Genomic DNA, 19,642 nt, shown 5'->3' on the forward strand with positions numbered 1-19,642 from the left:
CCTGTCACCGCTCCGATCGAGAAATCGGATCCTGTTTTTTAGTGTCGGGGGTGACCCGGATTATCGACAATTCAATCTGAACGTCCATGACCATCTTGAAACTGCGATTCTTGCAGGACCTTGGCAGCAACAATGATTCCTTGCCCTACGGTCCTTTGGTCTCCATAAATCACGCTAGTAGTATCCCCAGCAGCCTTGCCACAATGGCTCCCAGGACTGGTTCTTTGTTTGTCCCCGGTTTTCCAGTGTTGGGGAAAGTAGATATAATCCATTGTCCAATTGTCTAGCGGAGTTGGAACTCCGCAAACTTCAAAGCATCGGGGATACAAATTACAAGTTGAAAGAACTACCTGGATGACCCACTACTGGAGATAGCAAATAACAATCACTCGGCTTGAGACAACGAGGAGGATTGGGCTTTTGTCTTATCACACATGTGAAGGACCTATGTAATGGAGGCAACGATTTCAAATAACAATGCCACTCAATCATCTACAGGCAAACTCTATTTCGTTCGCAATTAGGAGCACGGTCTGCTCCGAAAACTGCAGAGCTAGTACGGTGTAGTTGCCTCCTGCTAAAAGATGACCTGCATAGTTCGCAGTAGTGCTGCGGCTGAGTGTGACTACCAGCACGAGAGGACGAAGAGCGGAGTTGAAGATGCTGCAGTCCAGTATGCAATGAATAATCTACCCAGAGGGTTCGTAACTACGGAGTACTTGAAGCACGCTTTGGAAAGTACCCTGGCTCTCTGTTGGCCGGGTCCAAGCAGGCGGGACCATAACGATCCCGGCTCTTTGAGACTGCAATTCCGTTGCTTGTATGTCCCTATGTTCTATATGGGGCAGTCTCTTCGCTTATAGCGCGTAAGGCTCCAGGCATATATTTGTGCCTTGCATTGCAAGAATCAATAGTTGTACTTCATACTCTACAGGAATTAAATATACATCAGCTACAGCCTGCCAGCGGAACCACATTTTGCCATAATTCAGACGACTTGTGATAAATTTGGCAGATGGTGCTCAAATTCACCAATCTATTCAGCAGTATCTCTGTAATCATTTATCTCCTAAAATTCACAATCATTCATTATCCTTCCAAATTCCAGTTGTTGGCGCCTGGGCAAAGAGCGTCTTCGTACCGGGTCTGACTAAGCGCCCGCACAAGGTCGCTGACCGCCAAAGGAAGGACCAAACCGCTTGGATACCGCGGGACAAATTATGATGAACCGAGTTTAGTCCCATCAATCAGTGTGTCCTCTTCCCCCTGAGGGTATACGGAATCCTGCAGAGACGCAAGCCTCTCACTTTCGTGCGTTTGAGCATCCGGAGGCATTGTCACCAGTGCTGCACACCCTGAAACCCGGCTAGATCTCGATCTATGGGGTAATCTGCAATCGCTCTTTCTCCTCCAGATCGTTCCGGACACGGCCATCCACAACAATGGGTGGCAAGCCTGACGCCGGCCTCCGCGGCCTCAATCACTGTACGTCGAGTCTTCTGACCTCGGCGCATTCCAATGGATGACATGGTTGACGTCTTCTAGATCAGAGACAGCTTCCGTCATGGCGGTATTGGCCCCGACAAAAACTGTTGCCTCTGGTCCGGTTTGAGACGCCGTATCTCGCCTGGGCGCAAGAGAAGGTGCGGACTCCGACTCTCGACTCCTACTTCGCATTTACGGCCAATTTGGGAACCCACACCTTTTTTATGGTCTTCTTGCCGATCTTGTTCTGGAGTGGATATAATAGCTTGGGCCGTGGGTAGGTGCTTACAACCCGACTATAAGATCGGATCGGATCGGCTAACGTCTTGCGCGCTGGTAGAATGGTGAATCTATTAGCATCCGGTGTATTCTTCAGTGGATTTATCAAAGACTTGCTATGCCTCCCGCGCCCGCTATCTCCTCCGCTGCAACGGATCACGATGTCCGGCTCCGCTGCTTTAGAATACGGCTTTCCTTCGACGCACTCGACAAACGCCGTTTCTGTCGCCGTGTACGGTCTCGTCCTGCTTAATTCAGAAGACACAGCCCTGAGTCCCACCGTCAACTTGATCCTTCAAGCCATAACTTATCTCTACGTCTTTTCCATTGTGATTGGTCGCTTGTACTGCGGGATGCACGGATTCTTCGACGTGATCGTGGGTTCGTCGCTCGGCGCTCTCCTTGCTTTTGTCCAACACGCGTACGGTCCGATTATGGAAGAATATGCGCTCGCAGGTCGTAGCAAAGAAGTTCTCGCTGTGGTGCTAATCATCCTGGTTCTCGTTCGCATCCACCCCGAGCCTGCGGATGACTGTCCCTGTTTCGACGATAGTGTGGCTTTTGCGGGAGTACTGTTGGGTGCGCAAGCAGCATACTGGCACCTTGCACTTACCCAGGCGGAGTTCGCGGTTGCTCCTATCCCGTATCGCATCGAGAATTTGGGAATAATCAAGACAACACTGCGTCTAGTCATCGGGGTGTTGATGCTCTTTACGTGGAGAGCGAGTGCGAAACCTTTCCTTCTACGGATTCTTCCTCCAGTATTCCGCGGCTTGGAAAAGCTTGGCCTCATTCTTCCTCGACGATTCTTCACTAAGGCTTCGTAAGTTCAATCCCGATCGCGAGTTGACCCGTGGATTCGGTCATTAACCATTTTGAAACCACAGCGAGTACACCAAGGTTCCCGCGCACCTCAAAGATCATGAAATCATTCCCAGCTTCTCCGATATCCCCTCGATCCTGAAAAACATCCGCCACCCCAGGCGACGTGCCATATCGGTCGGTCCGCAGTCCGAGGCCGACGCCTACGAAACGCTGGCATATCGGGAGAAGCGCAGACGGGAGAGCCTGTCCAACGGCAAAATGACGGCGTCCGTGCCCGAAGAGACGGAGAACGATCACGACGCGTCCAGACTCGGCGCAACACCCCGACTCTCGCGCAAGCAATCGAAACTGCACGAGTACGAGAACATGATGGGCACGGGCAGCCCGCGCATTGCGACCGGAGTCGACACTAACTCCCGCCTGTCGCCGGAGACGGAGCCCTTCCCCGACTTGGAACCCGAGCCCGTCGAGCCCGACGAGGATGAGGTTTTCGCGCAGATCAAAAAGCCCCGTGTACGATATGATGTGGAGGTGATTACCAAGCTGGTTGTCTATTCCGGTAGGATTTCCCTCGATCCTGTGAACTTTTCGAACCTTGACACTAACTATGGACTGTAGGAATCGCATGGATTGCGATGGACTGGGCGCCACTTCTATTCGAGCACATCGGCCTTGGTCCCAATTAAATAGAGCAGCCATGACGGGCTATCCTCTGACGCCGGGGGTACCTTTCGATCTTCGGTTCAGCTAATCGAGCCGTCCGGGCGGTCGCTGTAAAATATTTCGCATTCTTGTATATATGATTTTGAAGGGCGGATTTTTGGGGGCAGATGTATTATGACATGTATTTGGAAGTCAACGTGCCTGACGAGACTAGAAAGTATGAATTTGATGCAGATGTTCGCAGATACTGGCGTGACTGTTCTACGCTCCAATCCGGAGAATCGAGAGTGACAAAGATAAAGATCCTATGGTTGTAGTGATTCAGGCCGCAGGAAGATGCCTTAGGCCTAAGGCCAACGACATGCAGACGAGGCAATCCGCGGTCTTGTACGGAGTAACGCGTCAACAAACCACAACAACATCCAGATGATCCCCAAGCGTAGTTCTTTTTTCCCATAAAAGTAAAGTAATTTAAACAGTATCGTCTGTCTAGAAGAATAAGACGCGTCTGATCCCTCAAATAGCCTTGGGGAGACGCATTGCCTGAAATTATCTTACGTGGGGAACCCGCCCTTGAACATACGTACTTGATTTTCTAGCCACGGCGAAGGCTTTCCCTTTCCGTTTTTTGCTCACCCCTCGCCGCTTTTTGCTCACTGGATAGACCTGAGCACGCCCTGAGTGGCCTGAGGCGATCACTGAGCATGGAGTGAGCGGAAGACTGAGTGCCCTGAGTGAGTAACCTCAATCGATTTCCCCCCTTGCCCGTGTCTTTATTCCTAGTCCACTTTTGCCCGCCACACTCCCTAAAAAACCCAGCATTGCCATCACGAAAATGACGAATAAGAGAAGCTATTATTCCTTCTGATGCCCACGGCCGTTTCCCCAGTAGGAAAATGCTGTACTATCACGCTGCACCAACATGGCAAACATTTTTCTGGGCTTTCTCCGTCGAAAGACATCACAAGCCCAGATGTTCATGGGAGCAGCCCTAGATATCTCAAGAGTCAAGAAATTCTCGGAACACCAATTAGCGCTAGTCTATTATAGATATTTTCTGAATTTTGATCCCGAATACCTACGTGGTAGAATGACATGCCAATGTTTCCTTATCAAAATGCATAATACTGAAGATACATAATACTGATTAAAAGAATAAAATTCGAAAATTAGGACGTAGTGTTGATTATTTGTGGCTATTCTGGCCTGGAAGGTTTGATATCTACAGTATAAAGTCATAATGGATTCATTCTAATCGGGTTAAATTCCTTACATGGAACCCTATTCTTTCTTGTCCAAGCAATCTATAGGCATTGCTGGTATGACAATCGATACGTAGTACATGTGTCAGTAGACGTCATACCAAAAATTCGCACGGAAATCACTGAATAATATCATAGCCTACGCATGGTAGTATAGAGGAATCGTAGATCTTAGAAAACCCAAACTGGCTCTTGGGATCCTTGCTAGTCTCTAGAACCTCGAATGCCCTTAACAGAACTCACTGACTGTTTTGTAAACTAAACCCCTAATGCATCGAGGCTATTTAAACTCGCAAAGGGCGCCCCAATCTAGCAGTTTCGGTCAGTCCCTCTCAAGTGAAAAGTTGTCAGCGAAGATGGGGCAATTTACCACGCAAACGTCGACAAACGGAATACTTTGGCCCCCTCACCGAATTTGCGAAATTACGCTATCTTTCTATTAAGGCGGAGATGCTAATCGGCGGCTGTGTCAAGGACTCAGTGGCTTCATTTCGACTGAAGGAAATACTACCAGCCACAATTGAAACCTTGGTTTTAGCTACGGAAGATACCGTAGAGAACGTTCATGACCTTCTACTCCAGGTAAAGGAGGTGGTATCGCAATTCCCTCATCTGACAACCCTTGAGTTCACGGAAACCTGGGCCATAAGTGGCTCTACTACCTCTACCCAAGGAGCAGCCCCGGCTATATACCAGCCGCTCAAAGAAGCGTGCTATCATAACGGTATCTGATTCAGTACTGAAGGAATCTGCAAGCCCACAGTCCAATTACCAAACTGCCCTTTCCCTTTGGGTATGCGGTGCCTGAGTCGATAGAAGGAAACATACAATATGCGAATAGATGCCGGTTTCCAGTACGAAGAAATGTGCGAAAGAGCTACCCGCAAAGCTGCAGGACTCCGGGAAACGCCATTGCTATCACCTGAACCACGGAGTTGGGGCTCTCGGACAATTGAGACACACGTCCTCCCATTCCAGGATCACGGCGGAAATACAGCCTTCATGGTCTTTGAGAGTGAGAAGAACATTCTATTTCCCCCTCTGTTCAATCTCAATATCAAGCTTCGAAAATCAGGACGTAGTGTTGATTTTTTGTGGTTATCCTAGCCTAGAAGGCTTGATATTCACAGTAGAAAGGCATAACAGATCCATTCTAATCGGGGCAAATCCCTTACATGAAGCCCTATTCTTCTTGTCCAAGCCTTGGCTTAGAACAGGACGATGTCCAAGCAACATGTAGACATAGCTGGCATGGTAGTCAATGCGTAGTACATGTGTAAGCAGACGTTATACCAAAAGTTCGCACGGAAATCAGTGATATGATATCATAGCTTACGCTTGGTGGTACAGAGGAATCGTAGCTCTTAGGAAACCCAGAGTGGCTCTCGGGATCCTTGTTGGTTATTACTGAGGCCTCTCAGGAAGGTATAGTAAACTTCTGTGTCACGGACAGTGACCAGCCTCCGAAGACGTTCCTTCGGGATACCCTATGACCTAACTACCCGATCGGGACTAGCTTAGTTTCTTCGTTGAATGCATCCCCTACATTCTCGCCATTCCTTATCGCCTGCGTAGCCGTTCGTCACATCAACTGGATCTCCCGCTGTATCCATCATCTCGTGGTGCATACGTAGACTGCTAAAGCAACTACGATCCCAACAGATGTGGCTAGTAGCAGGACCTTGCTCACAGGGTATCTCATAGTCCCTTTTACGTTCACGGCTCTACAGAAATCTGGTCAGGTCCAGGACGCTCTGGCAAAATACCAAATCGGACAGGCAGTTCTAAACACAATCCAACACCCTTCATTTTTGGCGATTGCCTGTATTCTGTTTGTTGTGTCTACTGCAGCGCTAGGATGGCTCTACTGGGAATGGCGTAGCAACTACATCTGGCTCGCTAATCGGGTGTGAAGCGAGGAGACTGACTCAAGCCCAGGCCAATCATCATGAACGCAGCTGCTGGGCTTGCAACCTCTCTCATCAATGTCTACACTGCACGAGATGGAAACTGGTCTATTATGGCTTTAATCACCACTATCATAACCGGACTCACGCTGGTCACGTCCTTCTCGCGGGCCATGGTATTCAAGTTCATCAAACTCAAAGAGGTACAAGAAGCCCATGTGCGTGAAGTATATCTCGGTGGTCCAGGGCAAAGTGCCTAAATCATTGGACTCAGTGGGTCCACCAGCAAACCTACGTACAGAGTCTGTCCATTTCCAAAACGCTGTATTCCTACTTTATACAGCACATATCCGTAACTACGTTGGGTACCACAGAAGGGGAGGAAATATCAAGTTCATGGCGTGGATGCTTCTAATTAGTAAACCTGTAGAAGGGCCTATGCATATGGCACACCGCATCCCTCGGGTGGCCGTGCTCGATGGGATATTGAAGGAAGGAAGTAGGACCGATGATTTTGCGCAAAACACAGCTGACTCTAGCATCACTCGATAGATAATTTCCGGACTGTCGCGGTGGAGGACCCAAAAGCTCCAAATACTGCGGGTTTGGATTGATCGTAACTGTTCGTAAGTATGTTCCTGATTACTGGGGAGAGGTTAATGGGAACCCTTGGGTTAGCGAGAGACTGGTGCTGGAATTGGGAATAAATCTGATGTGAGCTTTACCTTATGCCTACCACGCCGGGACATCTACATGCGGCGACTGACCGCCCTACGTTGAAAATTGTCCTTTGTGTCCTGCCAGGGAGCCAAATTCATTGCTTCTGTGGGCTTGGTGGTGCACGGTGGAAACAAGACAACCGGCTCATTGACGGCTAAATAGAAAGAGACGTGACCTTAAGGAATAGCTGGCACTTCCTTTCTCAGGGCACAACTCATGACCATTGCAGTAACCTGCCAAGGTAAATACAAAGAAAAGACTCACAATGCCGTGGTGCGCCGCATGATTTGTCTGCCCTGCGGATCACTCGATGACAGCACAGTACTCTCCCAGCAACAAGCTGCAAGTGTTGATGGTGATGTGGATCAAGCCATCACCCAACGAGTATCAACGCGTCCCAATAGCATAGTCATCCCCGAGAGCTGCCACATATGGAGAACTGTCAGTTCCTGTGGTGCTATTGGCCATGTAGCCAAAGGTATAATGGCTTCCGAAGCGGCAGGCCTCAGGCAGCTTCGTGGCAGCTTTGAAGAGATCCACACACATGGTTCGGATGGGATGATCCAACTGTGGATTTTCGTCAGCTGCTAGCACCTGTCCATCTCAGACGGTTTAAGCGTACTTTGTTGCAGAAGAAAATGGAAGAATGTCCCAGATGGGATGGGCGAGCACAGCCTCCTGGTTGCACCACGCACATAGTGTCTGTAATATCGTGGAGATGGTCAATGTTTTTTGCTATTTCGTCTAGGCGGGCTATACCGTATTCCGGAAAGCATTGTGGCTTGGTTGCTTCATCCTACTGTCTCGTCAATTCTGCGGTTACTGGTCCCGTTTATGACTTACCATTGACCGAGCATAAAGGTCTCTGCCGTAACGGTGATTTGCGATAGGGAACCAAGTCATATTCAGTATATATTAATTTCCTGTCAGGGATTTCAGGTCGTATCCATATACATTGTCCGCCTTACTTGATGACCAATGGTAGGGTCAAATACGACTGACATTCCATCGCCTCCAAGCACCTAGTTCTCCCTGTTCATGAGTGCGATGCAGTAATGAACTGACCATGTGAAAGAAGTGTGTCGATGGAAACGGTCCGTTGTGTATGTGGAGTCCGAATACACCTCATGGTGTGACTTACTGCTCCCAGTCCGGCGGAAATGAGGCAACTGATGATTGTGTATGTTTTCATCGCTCGTTTGTGTTCCTGGTCTGTGAGACTCCCGGACAACGCTGGAATGTTGGTATTTAAGCCAATGTTATCCTGCTACAGTAAGATCAAAGCGTTCTCGTCTACGAGTGAAGCCTGGTAAAATGTGCGCCACCAGGTTCTTGATGCTCGATGGTGCAGCTGTAATAGACTAGTGAACCCCCGTAGTGGCCAGTTGATTGATCTGTCACACAATTTGATGGCTGTGTCGGATACCGAGGTCATCAAGTTTAGCCTTTGAATCGCTGCAGTATTTTACACTACAGTGCGGTTGATTAGAGCGGTGTGAAATATGATGGCTCCTGTTTTCAGAGAGGCTATATAGAAGCAACAAGGAAGTTAGATTATACATACACCATTTCTTTTGTTTTCCGTCGTAATGTCCCATCCCCTTCTTGCTGCAGGCTCTGCCTACTCGCTCGTCGAAAGTATTTACCGGAAGAGGCGGTTAATTGCGTGTGGTAGCGCCCCATCCTAACTCATAGTATGCGGAATATGTTGGCCAGAGCTTACAAGGGCACAAATAATGTCCTTTTACATTCATTGCTTCTGCTGCTAGGGGTACCTCTGAATGCCCCGGGAAATAAAACAGACGGGCAGCAGATGCACGTACCACCGTTATTGGCTGGACTTTTCTCCCGAATTGAAGATGGAAAGCCATTCAGTAAAATTAACATAGAAAGACAAATGTCCTCTAGTTTGAAATCTATTCCCATTACACGCAAGCAAATCGTGTTGGCTGCCGGGTAGTTAGTTCTACATCTGGCTTCGACCACCCCCCCGAGACGACGCGGTTGCTTTTCGGGTTACTTAGCCCCTATTACCGACAGCGCCATCAGACACCCCAACCGCTTCTCCCAGAGCCTAGTAGATGCTAGGGCCAACTCCTACGCGAGGCTATACCGACGATCAACCCGAAACTTTGCACTATCTCCGGCATAATTCCAAATCACGATGCAGCCCTCCGGGGACCGGGAAATGGCGTATTGGCCAACGAGAAGCAAGGATAGTCTTCGTCTCTTCTGCTAGGAGTGATTAGGTCCGGATCGAAGAGTCCAGATGTCTCAGTCATTAACAGGGTCAATGCCGGAGAGTCCTTGGCTTGCTCCCCGGGAAGTACCCCGCGAAAAGGGCGGCTGGACAACTCTCCCTACTAATGCTATCCGAAGTATCAAGGGTGTGACCCTATATAGCTACTTAGTACTGGCATCGGCCATAAGGCGAACTACTTGACAAGGGATATCCGTAGCTGCCCAGGCATATATGTTCTGCAATGCGTACAGTACACAAATTCTTCAAGTGAGGTCACTTGTCTCGCTGGAGCAACCCGTCCCAGTGCGACCGTGCGCGGTGTTCTCTGGCGATCAAGGCGTAGATGCCGTTGTGCAGGTCATCTGAAATCGTGGATACTGAATCTGGTTTCTACCGCGTTTATTTGTCTAGGTAGAAATCTATTTACACTAACCTACTGAACATATGCATTGCTCTAGGGTTGGGGGCTGCTTTTGGAGTATTATTTAACTTTTTCACCTTCCCATCTTTCCACTTTCATTCGGACGGAATTGGATACAGGGCACGCCAATATCGTTTCCTCATCTCCCTGATTGAGAAGAAGTGTGACCATCGCACATAAATTCTGTCCTCGTAGTATGCCAGCTGTAAGGGCCCCTTTACACCAGGAGCATCTTCAAACTGCGAGACCACCTTCGGACGAGATATTGTGTCCTCAATCCTGGGCATAAGGCGAAGGAAATAATCACATCTATAGCCCCTCGCAGACATGACCTCCAAAGAAGCCTGAAGGATGGTGAAGTGGCTCATATCGTACTCCTCCCGTAAGAATATCCGGACGAGTTGTTCCAACGCGCTGAATTTATCACGCGATTCGAGCCCAATCAAGGGATCCGCGCCTCTGTGAAACAGCATGTCAGCGAGTTCGGGGTTCCCAGCCTCCAGGGCAATGGATAAAGCTGTCCGCCCCAGTGAATCTTTGGTGTCTACCTGAGCCCCGTGGTCAAGCAAGAAATTCACTGTTGCTGCGATATTTTCACGGACCGTCTTTTCGATACAATCGTCGGGGCCGATCCCCGCTGTGGTAACGTGGATTATCAAAGCCTCGGTCACTTTTTCTTTTTTTGATGTGAACGCTTCGTACAAGGAGTTGATTCCGAACCCTTGGCGTAGAAAATACCCGATGACAGCGACATTGCATCCCACAGCTGCGCTGACCAATGCGGAGCAATAGATGGGAAGATTCGGGTTCAGAGTCAAATTCTGTGTAGACAGGAACTCACGAAAGGTTTTAAGGGGGCTGTGCCGCGCTGCAATGTGCAAGACACTTTGTTCATGGTACTCGGGATCCGAATCGTCCAGTGCATCGAGGGGACCCAATTCGCAGTGGTTTAAGAGGCGCCAAACAAATGCAAGATTGCCGGCTCCCAACGCGCCCACGAGTATTTCCTTCACTACGCGAATAACTACCATTTCATCCAGATAACCACGTTGTAAAAGGATCTCCATATGTCCAGGGTAGCTCCTAGCCTCAGAAAACAAGTCATTCAACCAATCTTTTCTGGCTTCTGTTAGATCGCCCAGTGGCCCACAATCCAGCAGTATATCAAAGGCGGGGGCACTGTCGTAGTAGAATGTTGTGTAACGGACGAGCTCCCGCCATTCGCGTGCCCAGACCATCCCTGGCAACTTTATCATTTGTCAACCGTATGTGACCGCTAGTCACATAGGAGACCTTCCTATTCCGGATATCGGTATTGGTAACTACCGATCCCCGAGGATTATGCAGAGTTTTCTGATATTTCCATGGTTCAAAAGTTATGTCTCTTCTAACTGCCTTTTTAGGCTAGATTGCTTATTATTCTTCATGTATTTAAACCATCGTTTGCAGCTAGATTGAAAGAATCAGACCTTCATCATTCGATATTCCTAAGTGTACATTACTAGCAATTACGCCTAGAGAGACGGCCAACATCATTTCGTCGACTATATATCGCGCCACTGTCAAGTTCCCATGAAGTACAGCGGTCCCAAAGTTCCCCGCTAGATGCCGCCAATCATGGGATGAATCTCGCATGTTCCAAGCTTGTCGGTAGACCGGTAGATCATTGCAAGCTGCAACCACGTCATAGACACGGCTTCTGGCGTAGCCCCCGCAGCGTTGATATTCGGGACCAGCTATTATTGTACCCAGGTCAACGCTCTTAACAACATTTGAGACCGTGTAGTCCGGCAAGTTGAAATATTCTGCCAAATGCAGAGTGCCATAAAATCCCACGGAATGGAACCGCATACCCTTTTCGATTAAATACTGTACTACTGCTTCGTGGTTTCTGGCAGCAGCTACATAAAGTGGACACTCTGTAATGCGCGATAATCCCGGATTATTGACGTTGGCACCAGCCATCACGAGAAGCTCTACCATCTGCAAGTTCCCCTGATAAGCAGCTTGTGAGAGGAATGATTCGAAAAATCCGGTGCGACTGATTTTATGGTTGACATCAACTCCTCCCTCTTCGATCAAGTACCTAGCCAAGGCCAGTTGGCCTCGGCTAACCGCGTATGCTAGAGCCAATGGCTTTTGCCACTTTTTTACTCCCGTAGAAGATACAAGCACCTTCGTGACACCCAGGCTGCCCTTGATGGCGGCGCGGTAAAGCGCCCCCTCGAGATCATCCTCGTATTCCCTGTGGCCCGGACCGCAGACCGATAAACCGTATTTGCATCGATCGCTTTTTAAGCAGACCTCGCTATAGGCTACCAGCAGCTCTGCAATTTTCGAGAGATCCGTTTCGACAGTCAACATGATTGTTGTTGCATACCCCGTTGTACGGAAGTATTGATCGAAACTAAGTCCATTGGTGAGGAGTTTGTATAGTGCGCGTGCGTTGTTGTTCTTCACGACGCGTTCTAGTCCCCTCGGAGAACATTCTTTGGCATAACATCGGAAAAGATGATTGTTGGCAATGTTGTAGAGCCGTTGACAGGTTTGTGAGAGTGAATTGATCTCATAGGCGTACTCTAGCTGGAGCGTGATTATCTCTAAGATTTCGAGGGGAAGCTGTAGCAAATTTCTGCTAGCAGATTGCCTGGTAAGCACACAATGAAGAGGTTACCAGGTTAGTTTTCCAGGGGTATCAGGGCTGAGCAAGGCAGAGACGGCGGATGGCGGAGTTACTCATGTCCCGTCCCTGCCAATCTGAAATGATTAGTAACATTTTAACCTTCAGAACGCCCTGCGCCCATGGGTTCCCAACGGGTTCCCGCGGGTTACCCAAAATGCTGATTGTCTGCGCCACCATGATATACCCTTTGCCATCTCTCCAGATGCACCTGCGACTGTGTCCTTCCCCCAAACCAACGGTTCAGTGGACGTCGACATCATTTCTGTCCGTCGCTCTGAGATGACCCTGTGCAGCATGTGCCATTTCACCTCGACCGATGAAGCCGTTCAATTCGAATGCGACGAGTGCCATAATCGCAATGATACATCGTGCATAGAGACTTGGCTCCGGTGCCGCAACTCCAACTTCATCTGTCCTTACTGTGCCCTCGACGCTTTCATGCGCTTCTGTTCTCCACCACTGGAAACGCGGGACAACAGTTCAGCAGTCGTGCTTTTGAATTGGCACCCTCACCCACAAGGGATATGATTATGTCTAACCACGAGCCGACTTCCGATCAATATCAGAATCTTGATCAACCCAGCCCTACACAGGCAATCACGCCGGATGGGCCATCCAGGCTGCCAAACCCGCCAAGCGCATCGCAGGTCCATTTCGTACAATCCACTCCGTTGCAGCAGACGTCGATGCGTCAGTCCAACCGGGTACGACGACTCCCTACGCGATATGTACCTTGAAATCAGGATGCGGTAGGGCTGTTGACGATATTGCCGATATACCGATATTGACGATACGATATCGGCTGTTTTTGAATTTGTCGATGCCGATTGCCGGTACGATATCGTTATATCGTATCGGCATCGGTACATTTTTCCTTTAGAATTAATTATCTAGAGAGTGAACAGGCTTTTGTCGAATAACAGGTTTAGTTAACAATTTATATGTCTAGAAGCGGACTATCGCGATAGCATAATTTAATCAAATCCCTTGACGGCTACCACTTATACCCATCGCGAATCAATACCAGCATTCTTATGATATCTCCTTTCAAAGAATATCTCCGGATACCTAGCACATCTTTCGCTATACTAAAGACTCCCTCAACAGCAACTTCAGAGGCAGGAATCGCTAGATAGTCCCTGGCTGCTGCTGCCATCCGCGGATACTCGTCTTTGTACATCTCCTACCAATTACAGAGCCAGTTCTGGCCGGTAGTATCTGCGACACTGATCGGAGGGGTATCGAAGTACTTACCAATATCTGAAAGCGGTAGATCTCGCGCCTGTAACTTCTTCAACATTCTAGATTCCACAATACTATATTTCAGGGAAGACGATCGTGTTACAGCAGTATCATACCCCGGGTTACTAGCTGCGTATACCTGATGGAGATTAGTGCGGATCGTTTCTAGAATCATTATCCCTGCATTGCTATCTTGAAGTTCCCGTAAGACCATTTTACCTTTGACTCGGGGATCCAAGACGAGGGCAGTATAATAGGTATTACAGTCATCCATAATAGAATAGTACTTTTCATTTTTTTTATCCCTTCTTTCACTGCAGCTATAATATCTCGATCCAGTTTTGTGAAATCGCTATTGCCTTCCCTCACATCGTTAAGCAATTCGTGTAACTCATAGTAAATCGGGATTGCAAGGCTTATCTATAGATTGCGTTTCGAAATGAACAAAGTAAGCTCGTTAAACTTGTAGAGTACTGTATGAATCTGTTCCAGCCGTAACCAATCTTGGAGAGTGAACGGCGGGAGTTCTTCCTAAAGGCTCAAAAACTTGTTAACTTGTTGCCTTGGTTTTAAGCTATTGTCGATTATGCAAATGTTGCCCGACCTTGCAAAGAGCGGACCCACCCGAAATCATTGAAGATGCCTGGGTATTTCCTTCCATGCCCAACTGTCATAATTTTGGTCAAACAGAAATTGTGGAGTCTTCGTCCTTCTATGTCGTGGCCGTGTTGTCGACGACGAGATATCCCAGTCATTGTAGGTAACATGCGGAGCTGGCCTACTCTGCTACTGCTTTTGCCCGGGTGCTCCCTTCCAGCTCTAGTCAGCAAGGATCACCGAGTACCTGGCCTTCATTTCACCGGCTTGGATAGGGCCAGATCTTTGTAAACTACCCGTCACTCTCACAATTTGCGAACGCCCCTTGCTTTTAGTCAATTTGCTCTATTCAGATTCCCACATTAATCGGCCTTCACACCGGGGAGCCGCGAGTAACAGACTGCTGGGTCTTCTGTCTCAACCCGTGACCAGCAAAGAATCCACGCCATTATGTTGTTGATTATTCGGCATGTGACATAGCTTGTACGTGGGTAAATGTAGAAAAAGCCCGGGCAAAGCATGAGGGAAGACGCCCACCGATCGTGGCTTCAACCTTATTTGGCTTTCTCGTTCTGGAACCAGGGAGGCAGCACCACTGATCATTTTCGGGAAGTTGACCAGGGGATACAACTTTGGGTCTACCCCAGATCTTGAACACGTCAAAACAAAAATTACGAATATTAACTCCGTGATTCTTCCCGGGTATTGGGGGAGATAGATTGAATATATTCATCTAGCAGCTTATGCTTGTCCTATTACCTTATGTTACGCAGCAATGCATTATAATTAACTTAAAAGGGAGGAGTTGGTGTGCCCATGCTCCTCCTCTCGGAGGCAGAAGCAAGATATGTCTACAGTGTTGTGATATGAGGCCGGCGCAGATCAGGAACCCAGCTGAGCCAACGAATTTAATGCTGAATTGTCTTTACAAAGAACCAAGATGATTGGAAATCAACCGTTGTATATATAGCCTCTTGCTTCCCTCTGAATCAAACTAAAAAAAATTACTCTTCCTTTCGACTTACAACACTAACTAATATCCATCACTTCAGCCCTGGCTTCAGACATCAGGCGACACGACCATGGTAAGGAGGGTGGCCGATGCTACTCATAAATAAATGCAGAAATCCAACCTATCCAGGGTGCAGATTGATCAAGGAATGATGACGCGGGACGTTTATATAGATTGCTAAACGAAGGAACTCTGCCAGCGCAGCAAAACATGAAATAATGTACATTACCTCGGAAGTATGAAAATGCCTTTTCCGAAGTAGAGTTTATTGGGATTATACTATCCAGCAGACTTTATGGCTATCTAGAATCCTAAAGTTTAAGCAGACAGGAACTTGATTTTTATTCCTTTTTTAGGTTGGTGCATTGGGGAATGTGGAGATACAACACTCCTTCGCACAGCTAAAGTTTACCATGAACGATCAAGCCACAAATGTATAAAAGTGAAGCCACAGAAGTGAAGTATTCTCACTACTCGGTCCCTCCGGCGGAAGATTTACGCCATTGCAGAGTTGCGTGACATTGTCGGCCCTGCAGGAAGACGATATTAGAGGATCAGATGACAGTTATCGAAGAATGGCAACAAAAGACAAAAGAATTCAACAGCTAACTTCCTCAGGTAAGGAAAATCATAATCACTTACCGCTAGAAATGTGGGGCTGGCTGTCTTGAGCTCTAACAGTCTGTCGCCATCGTCGAACCTGGCGACCCGACTCTGAAGCTGACCAATCCAGTCTGGAAACGAAGCCACGGAGACCAAGTGGTTCACGCGCACGCTGTTCTCCTCCGCGCGAAGCTGGTCGATCTCGAATTGACCGGAGTATGCCACATAATCGTTGACCGTGAACTGAGTAGAAGGTTGCGTCTCGGGTGACTGGCTCAGTAATTGAGCGGACATGTATCCGTCCGCTGTATACATCAGAAGGCCCCGTGGCGACTGGCCCATGGGATAGGCTATATCATCTCCATTCAGATCAGTGGTCTTGTACTCGAGGAGGGACCAGGATCCGACGAAAATATCTCGGCAAGAGTCCTGAGACATGGACATTGCGAATGGCATTCGAGAGTGGCGTATACTTTCTCTCCTCTTTCTTCCTTGTTTATCAGGGTTCCACTTTATGTTCTGTAACGAATGATGGATAATTTTCCAAGTGAACTGTTCTCTACGATTCTATACTCCCTATTGCGCCTTAAATGTTGAGAAAGATTGCCACCGGATCTGCGCGATATCTAACCCGAGGACAAAGGGGGTCACTTCTAGAATGGGAGATGACTGGCGCTATCATATCCCATAGGAAGGAGGAAATGAGATACCCTAGACAGAACATCCTTCACTTGCGAAGGCTGTCATGTCATGGACACTCCTACTTGGATCTCCGCGGAATCAGCTTTATCTCACAGGCCTTGCTTTCCATGCATGCCCGGCATGTTCAATTATGGCAGCCCGCAGAGCCGTGCCTCAGTTCCAACAACAGGCTTGGCTTTCTAAAGAGGTAAGTGGCCCGGGGAGGCAGAATCTGAGGTAATATTTGGATCTAACGGGTTCTGGGATTACTATGCAACGGATTCCTATTTCCTTTCCAGACGAGGTGTTCCTACCCACTGTAACTATGTGACATTGCCCCTAACCGTAACTTAACGCGATGCTATCTCAAAGCTCACTCTTGTACGCCATGTAACGACCCTGTAGATGAAAGAAAGGCTCAGCTCCACCGGTCGATTGAGTGATACTACAGACAGAAATAGAAATATGCTTACAATAAGTCCTGTCCAGACACAGCTCGTCACAAAACGAACCAGCGACGCACGGGCCCTTCTCCAGGTAAGACCTGTCTTTCCCTCGTTGGCCACCTTGGTGGCGAATTGATCAGCTGTCATCCATGAGGGAAATAGGTCTTCATCGGCCTTGATGCCAGCCTGCTTCTCGATGCTTTCGAGGAAAGGGTGATAGGGAGAGTGCTCCGGAAGTGTCACCCCGACACCGTTGTCGAAGATCTGCGTGTCCACGGCCCCCGTGATTACTGTAAACACCTTGACGTCAAATGGTAACAGTTCTAGTCGCAATGTTTCTCCAAGCATGTTCAAGGCCGCTTTGGACATAGTGTAGAGCCCAATCCAGGGAACGCGCATGTAGCTGGCCATCGAGCTGATATTGACAACCGCTCCCTAGGCACGGATGAGCAGCGTCGAGAATGCCTGCGTGACCTTCAAGGTACCCCACACGTTTGTGTCAAATAGTCGTCTGGCGTCTTCCAGTGGAACATCAAGAAGGGGATGGAGGCGAACATCCCTGCATTGTTGACGAGATAGTCGAGTCGACCTCCAGTGACCTTTTCTACGACACCGACCGCAGCCTGTATACTGTCCGCATTGGTCACATCAAGGGTGACCAGGGTGACATGAGGCAAAGTGGCCAAGTCACCCATCTTTGAGAGTGTCCGGGCTGAAGCAAAAACCATTAGGCCTTCTTGCTGAAACCAGTGATGAGAACGGATACTGGGGGTTGAACGCTCATTGTATTTTCTGCAAAACAAAAAAAATTTTGTGAATGGTCGGATGACAAAATAGGGCACACTTCCGATATTTATATGGAGTATCACTGGCTGGTCGATCATCCGCAGCCTCGGCACCGGTGTTCATGGACTGCTTGTGGTTGGATAATGCTGTCTGGCCATCATGCATCACTAGTCTGCATGTTCTCTGCATTATGAGGCATTTTTCCGCCATGGTGGGCTACGCATCGGGCGTCACCAGGAAAAGCAAACCCGTTACTATAAGAGGCTGTATGTATATACATGGAAGGCGACTCTATATCTAATCAAAACATGAAACACCAACGCGAGGGAGACGCTCAATAATGCTTCCCTAGCCCACCATGGCCATCCAGAGCATTATGGAATCGTTTTCCGGTGTCGACTCAATGACGAAAATTCCAAAAACCTGCAATTGACTAGACTAGTGCAGCTCTAGGTTACCCAATCTAGATACATGCAGAGAATCATCTACAAATCCAGCTCCTGTGATCATCCGACAGCCTGATTTAGATAGGGGAGTACAGACCCCGAGTAACCGCCGGCTGCAGATAATGACCCCGTCCCTCCGTGACAACCTCCCCTGCCTCCTTGCCCTGGTCATCCAGAATCTCCAACCGACCCTCCACGCATGCCGCGTTGTTCTCCACCTTCGTGGCCCTCGCTTTAAGCACGTAGAATGATTCGGTTGGGGCCGCCTTGCGATACTCTACATTCAATCCAAGAGTAACGGCGACGCGTTTGGGCAGCGCCGCACTAGCACAACCGGCCATCCCTTCGTCCATGATAGTCGCCAGCAGCCCACCATGAATCATGCCAGGGTAGCCGGCCAAACCCGCCCCAACGTAGAGGATCAGATAGAACGATCCTCCTCCGGTTTGGTAGAAGGCCAGCGGGCGGACTGCGAGTTTGTTGGGACCCAGGAGACTGCCCACGGTGAACATCTCGGACTCCATGGATTTAGGGACATTCTGGTAATATCGCGACTCGGATAGGCCCTCTGAGCGGAGGGTTTTGGTCAAGGCATGCTGCTGCAGCTGGTCTTCGATTGAGATGACGCTTGATGCCATGTTTGCAGGTTTGAAGTGTAGAGAACTAAGTAGATTGGTATGAAGTTCGTTCGTGACGATGAAGAGGAAGAAGAATGAAGTAGGGTGGGATATAAAAACCCGGGAAGAAACGGGTGAAGACAATAGGTAATCCACTATGACGTGACAGACCAGGCGAACTTGTGGCAAAAACAATGCAATAGGCCTATCTAAGCCCACCAAAGAACAAGCTGTTCAAAGATATGAAATTAAACAAAGTCAAATAATCCTTCGGAACTCAAAGTTAGAAAGCATTTCGAGGTGTTGATCTTGACTCTGAGTTTAAACTGGGTCGGAAAACTACCCTAATCTACTTCGAGGCAATCCGTGGAATGAAGGAGCCTAATTCAATGTAACACACCTTCTGGCCGAGTAAGTGGAGCTTGGGAACTGATCTGCGTAGCTGCTATGCAATATGCCTCTTTGGTAGGTTGTTCATGCCCCCGGTATCACGTACCATGATATCAGAGGAGTGTATTGAATTCCCACCGTGTTGAAGTGAAACTTTGCCCTCATTTGATCTCCCATTGGTGGCGATATGTCTGTGGACAGAAAGAGTAACAGAGGAAAACGATAAACAACATGAGAACAATATAAAAGAGTCCTCTGTAGGTCATCTAATGGCATGAGAACAAGCCTCGAATCACTCACAAACCGAACTGTCTTTCATCAACACAAAGTTAAGT

General features: G+C 48.5%; 3 protein-coding genes across 3 annotated transcripts; 1 reads left to right on the forward strand and 2 right to left on the reverse strand.

Moving 5' to 3' along the window:
- Positions 1-1,442: 1,442 nt before the first annotated feature.
- KD926_003144 (PAP2 domain protein) lies at positions 1,443-3,275 on the forward strand (the record flags this gene model as incomplete). The annotated part of the gene is made up of 5 exons (XM_053094598.1): positions 1,443-1,485; positions 1,546-1,762; positions 1,826-2,587; positions 2,652-3,148; positions 3,208-3,275. 5 exons carry the CDS (start codon positions 1,443-1,445, stop codon positions 3,273-3,275), a joined length of 1,587 nt encoding a protein of 528 aa, XP_052950647.1.
- Positions 3,276-9,899: 6,624 nt separating this feature from the next.
- KD926_003145 (ankyrin repeat domain-containing protein) lies at positions 9,900-13,348 on the reverse strand (the record flags this gene model as incomplete). The annotated part of the gene is made up of 4 exons (XM_053094599.1): positions 9,900-11,051; positions 11,302-12,404; positions 12,772-12,946; positions 13,220-13,348. 4 exons carry the CDS (start codon positions 13,346-13,348, stop codon positions 9,900-9,902), a joined length of 2,559 nt encoding a protein of 852 aa, XP_052950648.1.
- Positions 13,349-15,808: 2,460 nt separating this feature from the next.
- Positions 15,809-18,938, reverse strand: KD926_003146 (HotDog domain-containing protein; the record flags this gene model as incomplete). Its single annotated transcript, XM_053094602.1, has 5 exons — positions 15,809-15,868; positions 15,981-16,370; positions 17,096-17,503; positions 17,554-17,780; positions 18,398-18,938. The coding sequence occupies 5 exons, from the start codon at positions 18,936-18,938 to the stop codon at positions 15,809-15,811; spliced, it is 1,626 nt and encodes a 541-aa protein (XP_052950649.1).
- Positions 18,939-19,642: the final 704 nt, after the last annotated feature.

Source organism: Aspergillus affinis (assembly GCF_023601865.1).
Source record: "Aspergillus affinis strain CMG 70 chromosome Unknown NODE_171_length_58930_cov_91_515964, whole genome shotgun sequence".
Classification (NCBI taxonomy): domain Eukaryota; kingdom Fungi; phylum Ascomycota; class Eurotiomycetes; order Eurotiales; family Aspergillaceae; genus Aspergillus; species Aspergillus affinis.